This window comes from Meles meles, chromosome 18 (genome assembly GCF_922984935.1).
Source record: "Meles meles chromosome 18, mMelMel3.1 paternal haplotype, whole genome shotgun sequence".
Taxonomy (NCBI): Eukaryota; Metazoa; Chordata; class Mammalia; order Carnivora; family Mustelidae; genus Meles; species Meles meles.
The window spans coordinates 30,441,739-30,464,633 of NC_060083.1; the positions used below are offsets into that span (position 1 = coordinate 30,441,739).

General features: G+C 38.6%; 1 protein-coding gene across 5 annotated transcripts in view; it reads right to left on the reverse strand.

Moving 5' to 3' along the window:
• Nucleotides 1-1,102: 1,102 nt before the first annotated feature.
• VMP1 (vacuole membrane protein 1) overlaps nt 1,103-22,895 on the reverse strand; it is a 141,896-nt gene continuing 120,103 nt past the window's right edge. For all 5 annotated transcript variants that reach the window (XM_045984245.1, XM_045984244.1, XM_045984241.1 and 2 more), the window contains 2 exons: nt 3,889-3,991; nt 1,103-2,424 (listed from right to left, as the gene is read on the reverse strand). In XM_045984245.1, the coding sequence (XP_045840201.1) occupies nt 2,281-2,424; nt 3,889-3,991 (247 nt within the window). In that variant the 3' untranslated portion in view covers nt 1,103-2,280. The remainder of the gene's footprint in view (nt 2,425-3,888; nt 3,992-22,895) is intronic.

Genomic DNA, 22,895 nt, shown 5'->3' on the forward strand with positions numbered 1-22,895 from the left:
AATTAGAATTCCCAGGCCCTTTTTTTTTTTTTTATTTGCAGTAACAGCAAACCATCCACTTACACATTTTCTGGTCTTCCACCACCTGGAATCAACTAGGTTTATCTCTGGGATCATGGAGTTGTTGTGTCCACTTCGGTGGATAAAAGAAAGGAACAAACCAACCTCTGGATTAGAGGGTGCCGTTCTGCGCCAGTGGGATCCAGCAGGACCATCTGAGCATGCCACACCTGAACACTCAGTGGAGGGAAGGAGGACAGCTGCTCTTTTGTTTTCCAAGTAAATTCATTCGAAAGTGAACCATCATCTCCCATCAAATGTATTAATTACTTAGATCGTCAGTCTAAGAAACATTTTTCTTTTTCTAATACCTTACTCTGAAATAAATTTACCAATAAATCCTAAAAATTTAGTACAAATAGTACAATTCATATTTGATTTCCTCTTTCCTTTCTTCAAACACCAAATAAAATGCAAGTGAAAGACATGAAACCCAACTGGAAGGTAACTTAGCAATTCATGATAACCCTAATGAGTGTAAAAAATTTTATTGGTTAACATGAATCTCTCTAAAATAGAGTATCTGGGTACTGCTTTTCAAATAAAGGATCAATCACCTTGCCAGAAGGTCCCTGGGCAGAAAAAAAGATTGTTAACCTTTTCAAAACCCACAAGACAGGCTGTTCGTCCTTTCTTTATTTAGCTGTGGTCATGGAGACCATCCCAATTTTCCATAAAATCTTCTCAATACTGCTGCAATATCATGGCATAAAAGATTCAAAGTGCCACTAGACATAAGGACCAGTTTCTGATCACAAACCATGAGGCTAGGTATTGTTTAAATAGGAATATTTGATATGGATGGTCAGATGAAAGATACCAAAATGTCAGACAGCCCATCGACTGCTGTTGCCATGACATTCAACAGTCAACATCAGTCTGATAAGCTACCCGACAAGGTGGTACAGCCATGGAGATGTCACGACGGTAGGCAAAAATAAGCAGACATTCAGGCAGAATTTTATAAAACAATCAGGCATTTCTGGCCTGTTGCGATTTAGACCCAATTCTACTCTTAACATAATGCCAGAAACAATCTTCCTAAAGAAAAAAGTGAAACTGTTTATTTTCCTCCCAAGCAAAACAAAGTGACCAAGTTCAACTAGAAACATCCCAAAAGAACATAACACTTATTGAAGAAAGGCAAGAAAATTAGGTTACATAAAAAAGTAAATTTGTCAAAACCAGAGTACATGCTGAGCTAAAATTAACACAGATATGAGAAAGTGGGTTGTTTTTTTTTTTAAACAAACAAAAGTTATTCTCTCTTCACTGCCCTGTAATTTGTGTACTTTCATTCCTCCTGTTTTCACAAACCCCTCGCTATGCAAATCCCTAAGATGCCCTTTCAGCAATGGGTAGCGAGCTGCCCAATTCCAGTCTAACAAAAAAGTACCTTGGTTGTGGCTCTTACGTGCGAATACATGAAGGCTTAAGAAATTATGGTTGTGGGCGGATTCGGCAAGGCTGACCAGTAGGTGGTAGTAGCTAAAATGAAGCAAAAAAATCAAAACGCTCAAGAAAACGGACACAATTTTGGAATGATCAAAGATGTCTTTATAAAGTTTGTTCATGACTTCATTCTAAATATACAGAATAAAAAATGGTGTCAGCTCATTCGTGAGACACCAACCAGAATTTTCTTATACTGTCTCAAAATTTAAAGATCAGCTTCCCAATAGGGTGTGCAATGCATCATAAAATGGCCTTTTTTTTTTTAAAGGTAAGGAGAGGAAGGGGTGGGCAGGATAGCATATTAAATTTTACCATGATAGACATGCAAGACTGTCATCCAATCTAGTATAATTTATATACATTTTAATGACTTAGAAAAACAAAGGAGTCATTTCTGACAAGCCTACATGGCTTGACTATTCAGCATACTTAGGAACTTTTTTTGGTGTCCGGGATTCTTTAACTGTACCACGTGGGCCTTTTGAAGGTAACAAAGAAAAGGACAGTTTCTGTTAAGTTTGCTGCTGAACATCACATTCCACCCTAATAAAATATGAGCTGGACTGAATTGAGGGTGGATACCTTACCTTAACACACAAAGGAAAAGTATGTCAGTGCAAAATATGGACTAAACTGCTTTCAGGGGAAAAAAAAATTAAAACTGATAGAGGTTGGAAAAGGGAATTTTCCTTCCTGGTTTAGAGTCCTCCCAATTTAAGGCAGAACCCATCCATTCTAACTTCTGCCATTAAGACCTTTTCCTGCTTATTTAGTTTTCTCCTCTGAGTTCAACCGCTGCTGCATTCGTTTGGCATAACTTTGTGCCATGGAGTTAACGATGGACAGGATGAAGTAGCACACCATTATAACCACCAACTTCTCAAACAGCCAGGATAACCAGTTTTCTCCCTGCAAGAATAAATGCAGAACAATCCAGAAGAAACATTTCATTAGTTTGGTAGTAAAAAGGGAATCATCTATAATATTTAAGAAAAATGATGAGAGCTTGATGCTTATAACCTATAAAGTCTAAACAATTACAATGAGAAGTCTTACATCTCCAGGTATCTTGACGTCTACATGCAGAACTTTTTACAGCCAATTATGAGGATTTCACTTTGTTAGATGTAAAGTCAATATTGATTCACATAGTTTAGAATGTGCCAAGTGTGAGGTCGCCTCTTATCTTTTACTACATAAGAATAAAATTGATTAAATTCTACTATCTGAAGTTGCCATGTAGGTAATTTGTAGAGAGTAGTGTCAAGATAGTTACATATTCTTGTTCCAGCAATGGGAGCAGCTTTTTAAAATGTTAGCTCTTCCTGAAGTCATATTTGGTCAACTGAGGGCAGCAAAGGGCCACCCAGAGTCTAAGGCCATCAAATAATAATAATAATAAATAAAAAATTCAACAGTTGGGGTGCCTGGGTGGCTCAGTTGGTTAAGTGTCTGTCTGCCTCTTGATTTCAGCTCAGGTCTTAATCCCAGGGTCGTGAGATCAAGCGCCACACTGGGATCCACGCTAGGCGTCAAACTTACATTAAAAAAAAAAACAAAAAAACAAAGAGGGGCACCTGGGTGGTTCAGTGGGTTAAAGCCTCTGCCTTCGGCTCAGGTCATGATCCCAGGGTCCTGGGATTAAGCCCCGCAGGCTCTCTGCTCAGCAGAGGAAGCTTCCCTTCCTCTCTCTCTCTGGCTGCCTCTCTGCCTACCTGTGATCTCTGTCAAATAAATAAATAAAATCTTAAAAAAAAAAAAAAAACCCAAAGAAAAAAAATCCAACAAGTATGCTTCCTTCAAGTTTCCCCTTTCAGGTTACTGCTTACTCATCTTCTTCTAGTCATTTCCCTTTGCCACAGAACTGTTTACAGAAAAGGCAGGCTTAGTTTAATAAGTTAAAGTTTTTAAGTTCAGCTCTGTGAAGAGTCTTAGTTGATTAAAAAAAGATTATTTTCCCATCTCTGGAAATAGGGCAAAAATGAAGGGAGATATTCAAGTGACCTCGGTTAGTCTAATACCTTCTTATTTTACAAAATGCTACAAATTTAAAATTTTTAATCCACTTGGGAATTATTATTTGCTAATAAAGCAATTACAATCAGTCGACAACTTCAATATAACAGATCCATTATTTTCTGTTAACTCTACCTTTGTTTTTTGGAAGAAGATAGATACAAAATAGAAGTTACATTTCCGATTTAGACAAAGACAATTCCCCAGTAGAGAGTAAATAGAGCCGCAACCTCAGTTAAGGGAGACTGACAAACAAACCTAGCTCTATTTGCCTAAAAATGCCAGTGAGTGCTGTGAATGTAATTTCAGCTTGAAACACGGGGGTGGGGAACAGAAGAAAACGGAGTCAAGTCTCACCTGTGGTGTGCCCATTTCACTTTTGTGGTGAAGCTTCTGCCGCTGCGCCTCCAGGTACTCCTGGAATGGCTTCTGCAGAGATGGACCTACGCCGGGGACAGCACTGGAAGCAGGGCACAATAACCCAAGGAAAAAGATATATTTGGGGAGAAAAGCAGGAAGAATGTTAAAGAAAAATCCACTTACCACCTGGATTCAAAAAGCAGGGGTTGGACAGGAAGAGGAAAAAAAAATACAATTAGCAGAGCTGGCAAAGCCTCTGAACTTTTTTAGTGGGTAAAATTCATCCTTTAACAACCCCTTAGAGGAAAATCTCTTCCACCAACATGTCTGAGAGAAAGTAGGAGCCGAGCCCCTTCTAGCAGAAGAGTTCATCCTCAGAGTGAGGCCAGCTAAGCTAATGCTGCACACTGGTGTGGCACAAAGAATAAAATGAATGACTTCTGAGAAGTCCCACATTTATCACCACCAGTTCCTGTAAGAACTGGTTTGAACCGATTAATAAGGAAATGACTTACGCTTGTGTCATCCCCAGTTGAAAAAGAAACTGCCCGCCCTCTCTCTGACTTGTCCCATCTTCTCAGAGGGGGGCGGTCCTTTCTCAATCTAAGTCCTTATTAGGACAATCTGTGCGTCATCCTTATCCAAAAAGAATGCATTAGCAAATTTGGGAGGCACCTCCCACCAGTGAGAAGTCAGTGATTAACAAAGGAACAAAGAAGGAACTATGAACCTTGAATCACTTCGTGGCTTATGGTAGATGGTTTGCACAGAAACTACAGTACATTACTAAACAACTTGTTCTGAAACGACTGGGATAGTGATCTTTGATAAGTTTATGTACTCGGAGCTCCCTCTCACCCAGAGTACTTGGAGGCAGCGCTGTTAAACCGGTTTGGTAACCAGCGACCAGGATCCCGTTTTAGAAATGCTTGCAGGCGTTTTTTAAAATGGTAACTTGCGGCAACTCAGAAAATCAAACATCTCTATTTTCTGTACCTTTTATTTTTTCATCTGCCATAATAGGGCTAAAAGGTAGATGAGCCCAATCTCCTGCAGCCATCAAAAGGTATGTCAATACATATATGCAAGAGCACCTAATGGTCTCCCTTATAAGTACTAACTTCACCTCCTCTTGTCTAGAACAATCCAGTTACTGCTTTCTTAATAAAAAGCAAAGGGGCAGAGGAAGATAATTTTTTTGAATACTATGTTTACCAGAAGCTAACACATACATAACTCCTGGCTGATACTCTTCCTTGATCCTCTTAACTATCAACCACTCAGTACTTAATGGAGTCCTTACTTTGTGTCTGACATTGTAATTGGCACTAAGGGAAAACAAAACAAAACAAGGCAACTGCAAGAAACAGTTCATGCCCACAAGGAACTTAAAATCTTTTTTTTTTTTTTTTAAGATTTTTATTTATTTATTTGACAGAGAGAGATCATAAGTAGGCAGAGAGGCAGACAGAGAGAGAGGGAAGCAGACCCCCTGCTGAGCAGAAAGCCCGATGTGGGACTCGATCCCAGGACCCTGAGATCATGACCTGAGCCGAAGGCAGCAGCTTAAACCACTGAGCCACCCAGGCGCCCCAGGAACTTAAAATCTTGAGAGAGATTCAAAACACACAGGCGCACACACACACACACATATATAATACAAATGGATTTGTGAACAAAAGAATTTACAAATCTATACCAAATTCTTTAGGTACATAAGATATAATTCAAAGGAACTGGAGAAAGAAAGGAGATCAGTGTGGGGTGAAACTGTACAAAAAGCTCCTTTAATAACTACTGCAGGCTATGGGAAAGAGGCTGACTAGACATGTATAGCAGAGGCAAAGACTGCACTGATCAGACCATAAGACCCATATGACAGCCATGGAAGATGGAGAAGGGAAAGCCTCTTAACCTGCAGCCTCAGTCTCTCTCTCTCACTGACTTCTAAGTGGCTTTACACTAACAACGCATTCTGGGGTAAACCAGAAGAGCTGTGTCTGAACTATGTTGCTATTTATCAGTAATGATTCTGACTGCAATGGGGCAAGAACAGGACAAACTTTCTCTTTATTTTTTTTTTAAGCTTTACTTATTTAAGTTATCTCTACACCCAACACAAGGCTCCAACTCACCACCCCAAGATCAAGAGTCACACACTTCTCTGACTGAGCCAGCCAGGCATCCCCAAACTTGCTCTTTAAAAGAGAAATTTTCCTTGGATAAATTTCCTTTTCCTGGGGCACCTGGGTGGCTCAGTGGGTTAAGCCTCTGCCTTCAGCTCAGGTCATGATCTCAGGGTCCTGGGATCGAGCCCCACATCGGGCTCTCTGCTCAGCAGGAAGCTTGCTTCCCCTTGCCCCTCTGCCTGCCTCTCTGCCTACTTGTGATCTCTCTCTGTCAAATAAATAAAATTAAAAAAAAAATTCCTTTTCCTAACATAACGCATAAGGGAATGCAAATAGCTCATCCATTTACACTTGAAACAAACCACGTGAATATAAAAAAACAATTCTACTAAAATACACGTGTAAAAACATGGGCTTTGAAGACAGCAGATTTATAAGAACTTTGTTTCAGATATCGATTCATATTCACTCTTAATAACAATACCCTATTGTCATTGTTTTAAATTATCGAGGGTAGCCATAGTCAAGCCATTGTCTTTTTTTTTTTTAAGGTTAAGAAAACCCTTTTATTCATAAAGGCTGAAATGACTGTATGCTAATCTGAACAGCTGGTTGTACAAGAAATGACTTGAACATTCTCTTTTTTATGTGCTTCAAGAGTTGGACTCCAATATATATGTGCCTTGTTCTCTCTACAGACTTCTAACTTCAACTGGAGTTGAGCAGAAATATGGCTTACAGTTTCCCTCAAATCATTCTTGGGCTCCATTCTTGGGCCATAACTGAAAGAGAAAATGAAGAACTAAGACCCACATGTTAGAAAGGTTCTTCTTTTTTGTTGCTGTGGTTAAGGGGAATGAGGAACGGACCAGCAACAATCATTCTAGACTCCCTTCAAAGTAATCTGCAAAGTTAAATGATTGCCACTGTTAAGTCCATTAAGAGCTGCATGCTAGCTGAGAGAGAATATGTCATTACACCTTTACATTTAGTGATGTACAGTTTTCAATTATCTTGGGCTAATGTTGAGATTAATTTTTCAAGGTGCTAAAGTGTTACAGGCTTCTTACATGTTTTTGGTAGTTGGGAGAGGTCTCTATGTATTTTCTCATAAGAGACTAGGAAAACATTTGAAAATAGAGAAGTTAAAAGCTTTTATTGCAGTATATTAACCAAAACTCTCATGATAAATGTCACATGATCTGAATAAATCTGAAAAAATGAACATATAGACATTAAGTATTATACAACTAATTATCAGATCCTCTTAATTTTTTTACATTCATCAAAATTTTAGTTTTATTTTCATTGTTTTTTCTCTATAAACAATGGTTTAGGCCACAGTTGTCTCAGCTTATACAAAGCACACTTACATTAGAGATTCCTTAATTAATACTGAGGCTATTTTAGTAATGGACTCCCCATAAAAGTTGCAATTACATCTGTCATTCTTTACGTGCATTTAAGGCAAACAATAATAACCACACTATGACCTCATCCCTCAAGTTATTTTCAAGCAGCCGACAGAAGAGCCATTCTGACATTTAAGATTAATTTAAGGTATATATATGGGGGGTAGGAAGAATAACTTGCATTCCTCTCCAGTGGTTTTTTACAGTTGGCTTAGTAAATGGCCACAGTGCCATTCCCAGAAAGCCATTAAATTCAGAGTATCCTGTGCACCTGGCCAAAGACTCATCTCAACCTGTAGTTGAGTGGGTCCTCCATCTGCCATTAGATGCTGATTAAGCTAAAAGTATTCAAGTTTTGTGATACAGACGAAAATAAAGTTGGAGAAGAACAAACACACACAAAACTACTTTTCAATCAACTGTTGGCCTTAAATATGTTTACATTAGAGCCACTTTCTCTAATCAAGAAAGCCTTAAAGAAACCCCAAACCAGAAAAAATAAAAACAAAATTGATCTCATCTGCTTTTCCTTGTTGTAGACTTTCAACATGGTGGGTAGAAAAAGCTGTGGATAGTAATTATCTTGATATTTATTTTCTTGGCATACACAAAAGTGTTTCAGATAACAGAACTTATTAAAAAACACATTTCCAACAAATTATTCTAATGGCAATTAAAAAATTTTTTGTTATTGATTTTAAGAAAGGGGGAAAAAAAAACCTCTCAGAAAATGCAAACAAATGAGGGGGGTAAAAAACCAAAAAACACAAAACACAAAAACAAAACCCACATAAGTCCAAACCCACCCGGAGCTTGAAAGTGGTTTCATGGGAACAGTATTTTGTCAGGCTTACATATCTTTGTAGGTGTCAAGAAACAAGACAAACTTCTTTGTAAAATTCTGTCAACAGCCTTGACTAATATGCAAACAAAACTTATTATTTTTTTAAAGCAATCTTTTTTTTTTTAAGATTTTTAAAAAATTTATTTATTTGACACAGAGAGAGAGGTCACAAGTAGGCAGACAGGCAGGCAGAGTGGGAGGGGGAAGCAGGCCCCCCACTGAGCAGAGAGGCCAGTGCAGGCTCCATCCCAGGACCCTGAGATCATGACCTGAGCCGAAGGCAGAGAAGGCAGAGGCTCAACCCAGAGAAGGCAGAGGCTCAACCCACTGAGCCACCCTGGAGCCCCCAAACCCATTATTTTTCTATAGTTTTAAAATCGTATGTGACTTTGCTTCTGAAACCCATTTATCTGATAAGAAATCTATAATTTAAACTCTCCCCATATTGACTCATTATAAATAAAGGTCTCCATTATTCTTTGTACCCACAAAAGCCAGAAAATCTTCCAGAGGAAGCATCACAATTGGCAGAGATTACATAGAGAGTGGGTGGTGTGATTATTTTTCACAATGCTTTATATTTTCATTTTGTTGGTTATTCCTGGGCTCACACCCATTCTAAAAATTTATCGGTCATTATTATTCTTGTTTTCAAGGGACACTTTTCAAATTGTGTAACTTTCAAACAAATTGGATCAATAGATACTAAAAAACACACATTTTGATTTACTTTCAATCTCCTCTCCATCATAGGTAGTAATCAAACTAAGACTTGTTATTAGAATACCTGAAATTTTCCTATTCATGATTCTGTTTGGATTTTTCCAGCCAGGTGTATTTTTTGGTTGTTGTTGTTACTATGTACCACCATAAAAAGGGCACAGTGTTAAATAACAGAAATAACGTGAACTTAAAAACAACTGATGTGTCTTGTTGCCTAACCTTACCGACACAGGACTGCCTTATATAAAGGTTAAACAGTTAAAATGCCTAAGGGAACTAAGTGGGTATGAATAAAGTAAATGTTATATTTAATATAGGCTCTGCTCCTTTCTTAACCACTTTTTGGAGGATCTTAGCATTAATGTGCTCATGTAAGTTACACTGGCTTTCCTGAAAACATACTGTCTGACATCAGTTCCCAGTAAGGCTACAAAATAATAAGGCTTTATTTTTCTTAGAAAAAATTTACAGACACAAATTTTTTTGTTGTTGTTGTATGTTTTTTTACCTTTGTTTCACTGGTTGTGTATACTTTGAGGCTGATTTTTTATTTAACATCCCTCTGATGATTAATTATAATATCCCAAATAATATTCTCAGGGGTGATTAGTTAGACCTCTGAAAGCTTATAAATGGGACAAAAATGTTTTTAGAATAAAATTCAGGTCAAGGGGGATATTAAAGAAAGGAAAATACAGGGTTTAATCAATTCTAAGTGTTGTTAGAATTCAGAAGCATGATAGAGATTACTGAAGTAAACTAATGATGCCCAGTAATTTTTTGTTTTTAAAAAGATTTTATGTATTTATTTCAGAGAGAGACAGAGAGCATAAGTATGAGTGGGGGGGGGGGTGAGTGGCAGAGGGAGAAGCAGGCTCCCCGCTGAGCAGACAGCTCAGGGCCCTGGGATCATTACCTGAGCTGAAGGCAGACCCTTCATAAATGGAGTCGCCCAGGCATCCCATGTAAACATTTCTGATATATGTATATATTACTTATGCAAATAGTAAAATGCACAAATACAAAAGGATAAAATAAAGCTAAAATTGAAAATTTAAAAAAATTCTTACTTTTAAAAGTCTTACTAAGTATGATGGCTTTTGTGCTATCATACTGATATGATACAAGTGAATATTTCAAGACATATTATACACTTGTCCTTGATTAAAAGTAATAATTTCTAACTTTGTTGGCTGACTTCTGTAGACATATACTAGGAACAGGTAAAATGTCAATGCTGCAACTTTTTTTACTGCCTCTTGTGACTGCACTATTACCACTATCCCCTTTCCACTGTTTCTTTACAGGAAACTTTTAAAGCCGCTTGTGTGTTTTGTGAGGATTAGTTTAGTTAAAACTAGGAATTATAAATCTGATTAATGGGGCACAGAAAAAACAATATATTGCAAAAGGTCCACTGTGAACCCCTTTTGCATTGTGGCACTCCCACTGTTCCCCTAGCCTATTTCTGTACTCCATGAGATGTAATTTTCTGACATGAGGCCCGAGGGAGTGCCAATCAGATTGATGGTAGCAAACTACATCCTCCATATGTGTATAGTCATATAAACTGTGTATATATGTGCTACCATAATGTTATATACATAAAATACACAAAAAAGAAAATAACAAAGATGAAAATAAATATAAATAGAAGTTCTGAAAGAAAAAAAAAAAAGTTCTATTGTTTTAGTCCCATTCCGGTGGTAGAGACCACTGGTGTAGACCATGAGGCTAAACTTCAAGGGGTATAAATATTATACCTTATTCCCAAAAGGTATAGTTAGCAGATCAATTCAATGCAGGACTGTTAGGTAAGATACTAGAGAGAAAAAAAGCTATTTCTACAAAGACGTAGACCGTGGGAGGGGGAGGCATCTGGGTGGCTCAGTTGTTGGGTATCTGCCTTGGGCTCAGGTCATGATCCTGGAGTCCTGGGATAGAGACCACACATCGGGCACCCTTCTCAGTGGGAAGCCTGCTTCTCCCTCTCCCACTCCCCCTGCTTGTGTTCCCTCTCCTTCTGTCAAATAAATAAATAGATACATAAACAGATAATAAAGCAGACTGGATGTCTCTTTTTTTCCTCAGACTTCTAATGGTCATTATAAAGAGGGACTTTTAGAATCCAGATAGCTAAACCTCAGGAGACTGAGCCCTCAGTTGGAACACAATTATATTTCAAATGAGCATCAGAGTCTTCAGAATTTTCTTGACTGAGTGAGGATCACTGCATGTAAATCAGTAAATCGGATTCATCCTCTAACTCCAGAGAATTCTATCAACTGAGATTTGGCCCAGGAGGATAAGAGTAGAGAGCCCTATTATTAAATGGAAAATGGTCTCTTGTAGACTCAAGCCAACAGATTCTTCTGCTGAAGAGACTGAATATTACAGTGAAGGTACTAGTAGGATATATATATTCAGGGATTAAAAAAAAAAAAAGCCCCTCCCACCCCACTCCCCCTTTATATGCTGATACTGTCTTCCATACAAAGGATGCAATAAAAACATGGTGGAAGTTCAGTAAGAAGACCGGACTAGAAACTCCCCTTTATTTTTTTAATTTTTAATTTTTTTTTAAAGATTTTATTTATTTATTTGACAGAGAGAGATCACAAGTAGGCAGAGAGGCAGGCAAAGAGAGTGAGAGGGAAGCAGGCTCCCTGCCGAGCAGAGAGCCCGATGCGGGACTCGATCCCATGACCCTGAGATCATGACCTGAGCCGAAGGCAGCGGCTTAAACCACTGAGCCACCCAGGTGCCCCTAATTTTTTTTTTAAAGATTTTATTTATTTATTTGACAGAGAGAGAGATGACAAGTAGGCAGAGAGGCAGGCAGAGACAGAGAGAGGAGGAAGCAGCCTCCCTGCCGAGCAGAGAGCCCAATGCTGGGCTGGATCCCGGGACCTGGGATCATGACCTGAGCCAAAGGCAGATGCTTTAACCCACTGAGCCACCCAGGCGCCCCTAATTTTTAATTTTTTATTAACATATAATATATTATTAGCTCCAGGGGTACAGGTCTGTAGCAATTCCCTTTCTTAATTTTTTGTTGTTTTTAACTTTTTCTTTTTCTTTTTTTTTAAAGTAAACTCTACTCCCTACATGGGGCTTGAACTTATGACTCCACGATCAAGAGTCGCATGCTCTACTGACTAAGCCAGCCAGGCGACCCAGCAATTCCCTTTCTTGATAACAGTCTTATAAATAATTTTTTCTGTTTCCAGAAATGTGCACATTTCAGTCAAACAGTACAGAGTTAAGTTGTCCCCCCACCCCACGCAGTGATCTAAACAGGCTTAACGGTTAGTATTTTAATGAGTTGTCATTTCCTGTCTGATAAAGATTCTCACAGTATTTAACCACCAGTTTCCCTGGGGCCCAACCAATACTAGAGCTCTATTCATAGTGACTCAGAATGGATCTCAGACACCAGGCCTGATTCAACAATGATAGATGGCCCTCCAAATGAAACTGTCTTTCCTCATAAGGTAGACTGCTCTGGAGAAGGGAGGAAGGAGGAATGTAGTTTATCATGTAATCTTTCTGAAGAAACCAAAGGCCATTACACTGACTCATTAATATTTATAGCCTTCCCGTTTAGATTAGATTAGAGAGAGAAAAAAAGAGAAAAACAAATTGATACCTAATTAACCCAGGAATATGACAAGTAAATGAACTGGTGCTAACTACAAATCAACTTGTATTTAACCTAGTAAAAATGGGATCCCGTAATTCTGTGTGACTGTAATGAAAGGGTTATTAATTTTTCCATGTAATTGAATGGAGAATCTGAATCTTTGAAGCTAATATTACAAGAGAAAATTGTTAACTGATGTATTCTACTTGCTTTTGGATCTGAAATGTGGTAGCCCACCCAAACCAAATTCCTTTTTGGAAGGATCTTGGAAGAGTACCCCAACATAAAATAAAGTCAAAATGAAAGTTATGTACTACACTAAAAAATCTAGGGCTTTTTCAGATATAAAATTTTGGGCTGACAATCTAAATTGTTAACAGTCTAAAATTCGTTATGATTCAACCTCAGGATTTGGAATTAAAACATCTTGAATTTCGTTCACATCTGTGTCGCTTTCAAACGATTAAAACCTCTTTTGTACTCTAGTTAGTCCATTGTGTGCTCAGTGGTATTATAAACACATGACACCATTGGTTTTTTAGTGGCTGGGCAGAAGGAAGACCACTGCTTTATCCAGAAACATCAGGTGTATTGTGCTACTGGCTCACAGCATATTTCCATCACAGGCGTCTTTCAAAAAAAGAATTTGCAATTGCCCTTGCTTTTGAACATTTAGAACTGTTTTCTATCAGAAGCAGAATGGAGGTAAAACCTCCTTATGATAATTAGTAGCTACTCTTTGAATAATGTGATCATTAAGGGATGATTTTGGAAAACAAAACCTCAAATCAGAATGTATACTTGAACAGTAGGAGCCAAACAGGCATTTATGTCAAAGAATGAGGCCAGAGCTAAAGGAGTGGTCTATAAGCACCAAGTAAAAGTGATTGCTGTCAAAACAAAACCCTGTAAAAAAATCAACCGATTTCAGTTCTAGAAAATGGCAAACTGGCAGCAGCTTTGTACAGTGACAAATCTGTGGCTGGCTTGAAGACCACTGAGTTCTAAGGATGAAATCAGCAATAGGGAACCACAGTCCCAACATCAATAATAAAGAAGTTTGTAGAATTATAAATGGAAGGTAAAATGGTATAAAAACTTACTGACCTTTAGTTATTCAAAGTGGCTTGATGGTCAGTGGACTAAAAAAAATGACATTACTGACTAGAATTCAATCTCATCTCAGAACAATATAACTATTCCAATATTAGACAGAAAATCACTAGATGCAGTAGATAACTAAGAAAAAAGTCAGGATCTCTGTCCTAATGAACTTAATCTAGACAGGTGATGAGGAAAAAAATGCATTTGAACCTACAGTACAAAGGCCAGTAGGTTTCTCCCTCAAAGTAACACCTGCAGTAACTAGTTACAGCTGCACAAGGTGAATACACTTGTGAACACGGAGTGGATAGAGAGACTTTCTGCTGACTCCTTATCAAATTCACACAGTAGCCATTTGACACCAGTGCTCTTGTCCAAATCTACAACTTCAAGTAGATTATCTCACTGCTTTCTATAGCACTGACTCAATTCCTCTTTTCTACTTCAAAAGATCTTCGAATTTTACTCTAGTTTTGAAGGAAGAAGTGGTTAAGGAAATAATCAATCCACTTAGGCTTTTGATCTTATTTCTTGGATCCTATCTCCAACTCTTGCATTTATATGAATTTAACTTCTGTGTGTTTCAGCTTCCTCATCTATACAGTGATAGTACCTTATAGGTTTTGTTATACATATTCAAAAAAATGTATGTAAAGTATCTGGCACCGTAGATTCTTACTAAATGTTATTTCCAACCCACACCCTTCCCTTTCTTCATTTCTGTTTTCCATCTCTAGTTCTTTTTTTTTTTTTTTGAAAATTCTGAAACATATTTTTTTTTTTAAAGATTTTATTTATTTATTTGTCAGAGAGAGATCACAAGTTGAAAGAGAGGCAGGCAGAGAGAGAGAGAGGGAAGCAGGCTCCTTGCTGTGCAGAGAGCCCGATACGGGACTCGATCCCAGGACCCTGAGATTATGACCCGAGCTGAAGGCAGCAGCTTAACCCACTGAGCCACCCAGGCGCCCCATCTCTAGTTCTTTACTAGTCTTTCCCTCAGCCTAAAAATACTCAGAGGTCTCTCCTAAAAATGAATGAATTCATGAATTGACAAATATTTATAGAACATGTACAATGTGTCAGGCATGACCCTAACCTGCCTTTTCCTTTAACCAACAATTCTATGTAATACAATATAATTCAGGTTTAGTTTTCATCATTCTACGGAAATGTTCTAATTATGGTCAATAGTAACTTTTTTTTTCTTTTTTTAAAGATTTTATTTATTTATTTGACAGACAGAGATCACAGGTAGGCAGAGAGGCAGCCAGAGAGAGAGGAAGGGAAGCAGACTCCCTGCTGAGCAGAGAGCCTGATGCGGGGCTTGATCCCAGGACCCTGGAACCATGACCTGAGCGGAAGGCAGAGACTTTAACCCACTAAGCCACCCAGGTGCCTCTGGTCAATAGTAACTTCTTTTTTTTTTTTTTTTTTAAGATTTTATTTATTTGACAGACAGAGATCACAAGTAGGCAGAGAGGCAGGCAGAGAGAGAGGAGGAAGAAGGCTCCCTGCTGAGCAGAGAGCCCGATGTGGGGCTCAATCCCAGGACCCTGGGAACATGACCTGAGCTGAACGCAGAGGCTTTAACCCACTGAGCCACCCAGGAGCCCCCAATAGTAACTTCTTAATACAATGACAATTTCTCATACAGTCTAACTCCAGAGTTCCTGCTTTTATCCTTTAGCTATGTTGCCTCCCAATATCTATAACAGAAATATAAAGTAGGTAAGTGTCAAAAGAGAAGATAACAAATTACAGGAAAAGGACATGAAAAGGAAGGAGTTTTCCACCTAAATTGCAGAAGATTGTGTTAAAGTCTGTATACAACTGAGTCTCTACAGTTACAGTGTTAAAACTTAATATATCCTTTTTCAGTTAATACAAGTATTTGTATTCTACACTTCCATTACCTTTTCTGATTATTTTATAGTGATCAAAGTTAAAGAGAATCAACTGTGTTAACCATTTTATATTTTAAAATGAAAGAATAGATTTGGGGCACCTGGATGGCTCAGTGGGTTAAAGCCTCTGCCTTCGGATCGGGTTGTGATCCCAGGGTTCTGGAATCGGGCCCCACATCGGGCTCTCTGCTTGGCGGGGAGCCTGCTCCTCCCCTCCCCCCTGCCTACCTCTCTGCCTACTGGTGATCTCTGTCTGTCAAATAAATAAATAAAATCTTTAAAAAAAAAGAAAGAAAGAAAGAATAGATTTTCTTTCTGTAGAAGAAAAAGTCCAGACTAACATAGCTTATTCCAACCACTTGTTACAAAGTAAGGAACAAGAAACATTGTTAAGATTCAAGAACTTAATTACTCACTGGTTAAAATGATCTCTCTCGCCACAGGCAAGTCCGACTCTGAGGTCAAACATCAAGTTAACTCAGAAATAGGAGACAGCAAAGAGCATGGAACATTCTGTATCTGGTAAAAAGTCCCTGCTCCAGCCAACCCCCACCCCTAAGTTCAGTGATTGAGTTACTTTCCTGTGTGGTAAAACTAGGGACTTTGTCTTCCAATAAGACCCTGGCAACCTGACAATGAGCCAATGTTCTGCATATGGTTTGTTACGAGTCATAAGCTTAATGTTATTTTCTGGGAATTCTTATCCTCTATTTGGTGAGAATACTGGAACATGTCATTTTAATCATGATTTTAACGTTAGACTTGGTCATGCTCTTTGTGAAATATGTCCAGGTCTCTCTCATTGGAGAAAGTCTAAAATTAAATTAAAATTAATTTAAAATCTTATTTAAAAAAAAAAAGACTGAAAGAAATATAATGCCTTTGAGGCTCTGAAGTTCTCTCTTTCTTTGGTTCTATCCCCTTGACTTATTTCAACCTAAGACACCAAATAGTGAAAAACTCTATTACACGCCTAATCTTTTTTTCAGAATCTTTTCTCTGTTCCCTGCCAAACATACCATAAACCAAAAGGTTTTTTTTCTCAAGGCTATTATCTGTATTCTAACAACTCTCGGAATATAAAACTGATTCATTATATCTGTTCAGATTTCCAGATATAACTAGACAAACACTTTGAGTTAGGAAAAGATAACAAAGATACCTTTCCCTAAACCTAATGACACTAGCGAACTTTCCAGAACTATCCAAGAAATAAATCTAATTACTATTTCTAGTTGAGGGAAGGTAACTATTTACTCATAAAATTACAGTAAATTTTGAAGGTAGGGCTTATATTTTCTCTGGGATCTTAGGACTGTCATAGAATGACATTCTGTACTAAAAATACCAAAGGCCAAGGGTATACTTAGGGTATCACATTTAGCAGGGCCACTCCCTACTTACATTAAGACTAGAAGTCCTTTGGAAAGGAGTATTTCCTTCAGTCATCAGTATCGAGCAGTCATACCTCGGTAAAATTAATACTAAACCACAGCACCAGAGATGTAACGGTCAGCACTAACTCACTACCAGGGATGGTGTGATGATGGTGGGCAGTTGGCCTGGCAGACCACCGGCATACCCGTGGTGAGAATCTGCCAGAATCTGGTCCTAGATAAAATTATCTTTTCAATACTAAAGTTATCAAACAGGAGTCTGCTGGGGATACTTTCTCTCCCTCTCCCTCTGGTGCTCCTTTCCCTCCCCTCTGCTTGCTCTCTCTCATTAAATAAATAAATGTATCTTTAAAAAAAAAAAAGAAAGAAAAGAAATGTATTGTTTGAAAAAAGAGCAAATAGGGACACCTGGGTGGCTCAGTCAGTTACGTGTATGCCTTTGACTCAGATCATGATCCCAGGGTCCTCGGATAAAGCCCAGCTTCTAGCTCCCTGCTCAGGGGAAAGCTGCTTCTCCCTCTCCAACTTCCCTGCTTGTATTCCCTCTCTCACTGTCTCTCTCTGTGTCAAATAAATCAAATCCTAAAAAAAAAAGAAAAGAAAAGAAAAGAAAAAAGAGCAAACAGAAGTGGATGCAGAGAGAAGTTAAATAACTGGTCTGGGGCAGAGTTCATACTCAAATCTCTATTTCTTTTGTTCAAAGGCTGTACTCTCTTTTCATTTCTACTCCTCAGCTCTCCTTTACTATTGGGGTTCATTTTTCATTCTTCCTTTTTTTTTAGTATCTCATCATTTTAAATTTAAATTGTTGCTGACTTTTTGGTCTTGTCTTTTGATTTTTTTTCATTACAATGGCAATTCACTATTCCCTTAATTGTGGGTATATAGTTTTTAATATCCTTCAAAAGGCTGTATTCCAAACTTTACTAGTTTAGTTTGATCAACTGCTAAACCATTTATAGTTTAATAGTGTAATGAGACAACAATCAAAGGATAATGTTATTATAGCAAACTACAGGCACTATTTTCAGTTCAACTCAACAATGGGTCTAGGAAATCAATTTAACTACTCTTCTCTTTTCTGAAATAGATTGCTAAACTATTATGATATGTAAAAATAAGTTTATGTCTACTAAAATTTCATTCTCCTTGTTTGACTTAATTTTCAGTCTAGGCTTAGTGAATCTATTTATTATCATTTGAACACCTGTATTTATTTATTTATTTTTTAAGATTTTATCTATTTATTTGACAGAGATCACAAGTAGGCAGAGAGGCAGGCAGAGAGAGAGGGGGGGAGGCAGGCTCCCTGTGGAGCAGAGAGCCAGATGCAGGGCTCGATCCCAGGACCCTGGGATCATGACCTGAGCCGAAGGCAGAGGCTTATCCCACTAAGCCACCCAGGCGCCCCTGAACACTTGTATTTAAAAGCATTTCCTGGGGCGCCTGGGTGGCTCAGCGGGTTAAAGCCTCTGCCTTCGGCTCAGGTCATGATCCCAGGGTCCTGGGGCCGAGCCCCGCATTAGGCTCTCTGCTCCGCAGGGAGCCTGCTTCCTCCTCTCTCTCTGCCTGCCTCTCTGCCTAGCTGTGATTTCTCTCTGTCAAAAATAAAATATTAAAAAACAAAACAAAACAAAACAAAACAAAAGCATTTCCTACTTCAAAATACAGGAAAACAAATCATGTCAAACTCAACTGGAGAATATGATTAAAAGATAATGTTATTCCTGACAAATATGAAAAATATACCCACTGGTGTCTAGTAATAAAGAATTATTATCATCTGCTCAATCTGATTATTTATACTGTTTAATACACTGTCTAGAAAAGAAATTGATGAGGTAATCTCTATAGATAGCACTGGGGAAAAGATGAGGATATCAGGACATTCCAGTATCTATCTCCTGAAAACAATTTAAAAAATAAGACACCACCCATTTAAATCAATAAAAATTAGATTCTAGCAGGTCTTAAATATCTCAGAATGACTTTATGCAAAACCACCTTTAAGAAGGAAGAATCAGGGACGCCTGGGTGGCTCAGTTGGTTGGACGACTGCCTTCGGCTCAGGTCATGATCCCGGAGTCCCGGGATCGAGTCCCGCATCGGGCTCCCAGCTCCGTGGGGAGTCTGCTTCTGCCTCTGACCTTCTCCTTGCTCATGCTCTCTCTCACTGTCTCTCTCTCAAATAAATAAATAAAATCTTAAAAAAAAAAAAAAAAAAAGAAGGAAGAATCAGGGGCCCCTGGGTAGGCTCAGTTGGTTGTCTGCCTTTGGCTCAGGTCATGATCCCAGGGTCCTGGGATTGAGCCCCACATCTGGCTCCCTGCTCAGTGGGGAGTCTGCTTCTCCCTCTGCCCCTATTGTCACATATGCTCTCTTTCTCTCAAAAAATAAAATCTTAAAAAAAAAGAAGTAAGAATCACTGGGGCACCTGGCCAGTTTAGTTGGGGGAGCATATAACTCTTGATCTTGGGGTTATAAGTTTAAGTCCCATGTTGGGTATAGAGATTACTTAAAAATAAAATCTTAAGGGGTGCCTGGGTGGCTCAGTGGGTTAAGCCGCTGCCTTCGGCTCAGGTCATGATCTCAGGGTCCTGGGATCGAGCCCCGCATCGGGCTCTCTGCTCAGCAGGGAGCCTGCTTCCCTCTCTCTCTCTGCCTGCCTCTTTATCTACTTGTGATCTCTCTCTGTCAAATAAATAAATAAAATCTTAAAAAAAAATCTTAAAAAAAAAAGAATGAATCACTGGATTTTTTTGATTTTTTTGTGCTAGATGAGATAACAAAGGGAAGAAACTACTGTTTTTGAAAACTGTTAAGAAATTCTAACTTAGGGCGCCTGGGTGGCTCAGTGGTTTAAGCCGCTGCCTTCGGCTCGGGTCATGATCTCAGGGTCCTGGGATCGAGTCCCACGTTGGGCTCTCTGCACTGAAGGGAGCCTGCTTCCCTCTCACTCTCTCTGCCTGCCTCTCTGCCTACTTGTGATCTCTCTCTGTCAAAAATTAATAAATAAAATCTTTAAAAAAAATAAAAAAAAAATAAAAAAAAAAAAAGAAATTCTAACTTAAAATGTTGGCCTAAGATTATAAAAACTTTTTTATTTCTATCTACTGTAGATAAGTAATATAACTTCAGAAACTCCAAAGGCTGGGGAAACAGAAGATTCTGGGCTGTGAAATGATATGCTAATTTTTATTAGCCGGAGCTTTATTTGGACATCATGTGTTCATTATATTCACTAGATACTTATCAAGCACCTGTTAGGTGTCAATCAAGATGCCAGGTGCTACAGAGACGATAGTGAACAAAACTCAGCATGGCCTTGGCCAGAAAGAAGCTAACAGGTTAGTGAAAGTAGTTAGTAAAAAGATAATAATCATATACCCTCAATATAAATGTAAAACACAACTGTCAGTGCATGCAGTACATGTTGTTGTGAACAAGCATCCCTATTTTCTAGGGAAAAGAGGGTATCTGATTTAGTCAAGGAAGGCATTTTGTTAATGTAATTGTTGAAATCTAAAGAATGTTATCTAGGGTCGCCTGGGTGGCTCAGTTGGTTAAGTGTCCAACTCTTAATCTCAGCTCAGGGCTTGAACTCACGACCCTTGACTTCAGGGTCGTGAGTTCAAGCCCTGCATTGGGCTCCGTGCTGGGCATGGAACCTACTTAGAATGAATGAATGAATGACATTATTTAGGTCAATGGTTCTCAGTGAGGTCGGTGGTGGTAGTGAAGGTATATGTTCATTAGGACATTTGGTAATGTCTGCAGACATTTCTGAGTATCATGGCTGGGAGATACTACTAGTATCTAGTGAGTAAGAGGACAGGTTGCAGTTAAATATCTTACAATGCACAGAACAGTCCCCATAACAAAGAATTAGTTGGCCTAAAATGTCAAAAGTACAAAGGTTAAGAAACCCTGAACTGGAGTGCTTGAGTGGCTCAGTTGGTTAAGCATCTGCCTTTGGCTCATGTCATAATCTCAGGGTCCTGGGATTGAGCTGGCACAGGGCTCCCTGCTCAGCAGGGAATCTGCTGCTTCTTTTCTCTCTACCCCTCCCCCTGCTTGTGCTCTCTCTCAAATAAATAAAATCTTGAAAGAAAGAAAGAGAGAGAGAGAGAGAGAGAGAAAGAAAGAAAGAAAGAAAGAAAGAAAGAAAGAAAGAAAGAAAAGACTGAATTAAGCAAAGGAAAAACCACAAGCAAGTAAAGACCACTGATGGGAGACTCAAGAAAGGGAAATTATAGGGGATACATCATGCAAGGCTCTCTAGACCATGTTCAGGAGTTTTAGCTTTATCTAAGAAGGAAAAAACAATTTAAAGGTTTCAAGAAAATGAGGAGCTGTAAGGACAGTTGTGATGACATGCTCATATTAATACTTTTAAAGGTTATTAACTGCAGTATGGAGAATAGATGGGAAAGGAATGTAACTTGATGTGGGTAGACAAGATAGGTAGTTGCCTAATTTAACTTTTTAGAAATTCCAAAGGATGGTGACACGGAAGGTAATAGTGGTGAATATGTATAAATTGCTGAAAAACTTACCCTCCCCTTTTCTAAGATAAATTAAGAGAGAGAGAGAGAGAGAGAACACCCGCATGGAAGCATGCATGCAATTGGGGGGGAAGGCGCACACGGAGAGAATCTTCAAGCAGACTCCCGCTGAGCATGGAGTCCACTGAGGGGCTCCACCGCATGACCCAGGAGATCATGACCTGAACTGAAACCAAGAGTGAGATGCCCAACTGACTGAGTCACCAGGCACCCTGAAAAACTTCCTTTTATAAATGTTCAGCATAGGAACAGGAGAAGAGAACGTACAGTGTTACATCCACAGTCACCGCTGTAACTTGTGGGTTGTACAGTGGTCAGCTCTAGGTACTTCAGAGTTCTAGAGATGGAATAATAACTCTAAAAACAGATGAAATGTCTTCTTTCTGTTTACAAAATAAGGAACAAGAATATTTCTTTCTGAATGTGATGTATGTTGACTTGTAAACCAATTTATTTCTAAGGATCCAGGGAACAAAAAACTGGAATAATTAAATTCTAATGGACAAGCTATAATCAACATTTATAATCAGAAGCTTAGGAGGTAGGGGTGCCTGGTTGGCTCAGTGTGTTAAAGCCTCTGCCTTTGGCTCACGTCATGATCTCAGGGTCCTGGGATGGAGCCCCGCATCGGGCTCTCTGCTCATCAGGGAGCTTGTTTTCCCTTCTTTCTCTGCCTGCCTCTGCCTGCTTGTGATCTCTGTCAAATAAATCAATAAACTCTTAAAAAAAAAAAGAAAAAAGAAGCTTAGGAGGTAATAAAACCAATAATTGGCCCCACTGAGTATATTCTCAAGAACACGTTTTTCCTCAATTATTACATTTAAAACATAATAGAAAATATTAAACACTATTTTATTATAAAACATATATAAAAGAGTATAAATATATAATGTATGGTTTAAAGAATAATAAAATGAGGGGAACCTGGGTGGCTCAGCCTGTAGAGCATGTGACTCCATCTCAGGGCTCTGAAATAGAGCCCCACATCAGGCTCCCTGCTTGGTGGAAAGTCTGCTTCTCCCTCTCCCTCTGCTGCTCCCCCTGCTTGTGCTCTCTTGCTCATGCTCTCTCTCTCAAATAAATACACTAAATCTTAAAAAATAATAAGACCAATACTCATGAGCTCACCTCCAAATGGCAATTTTTTTTAAAACAGCAAAAATTCTTCTAAGCGTTTTGTTTTATAAATGGCTTTTAAGAAGGTACACAAGGGGTACCTTCTACCATCAGGCAATGAAGCTTTTATTAATTTTTAATTTTTTTAGTTTTAAGTAATCCCTATA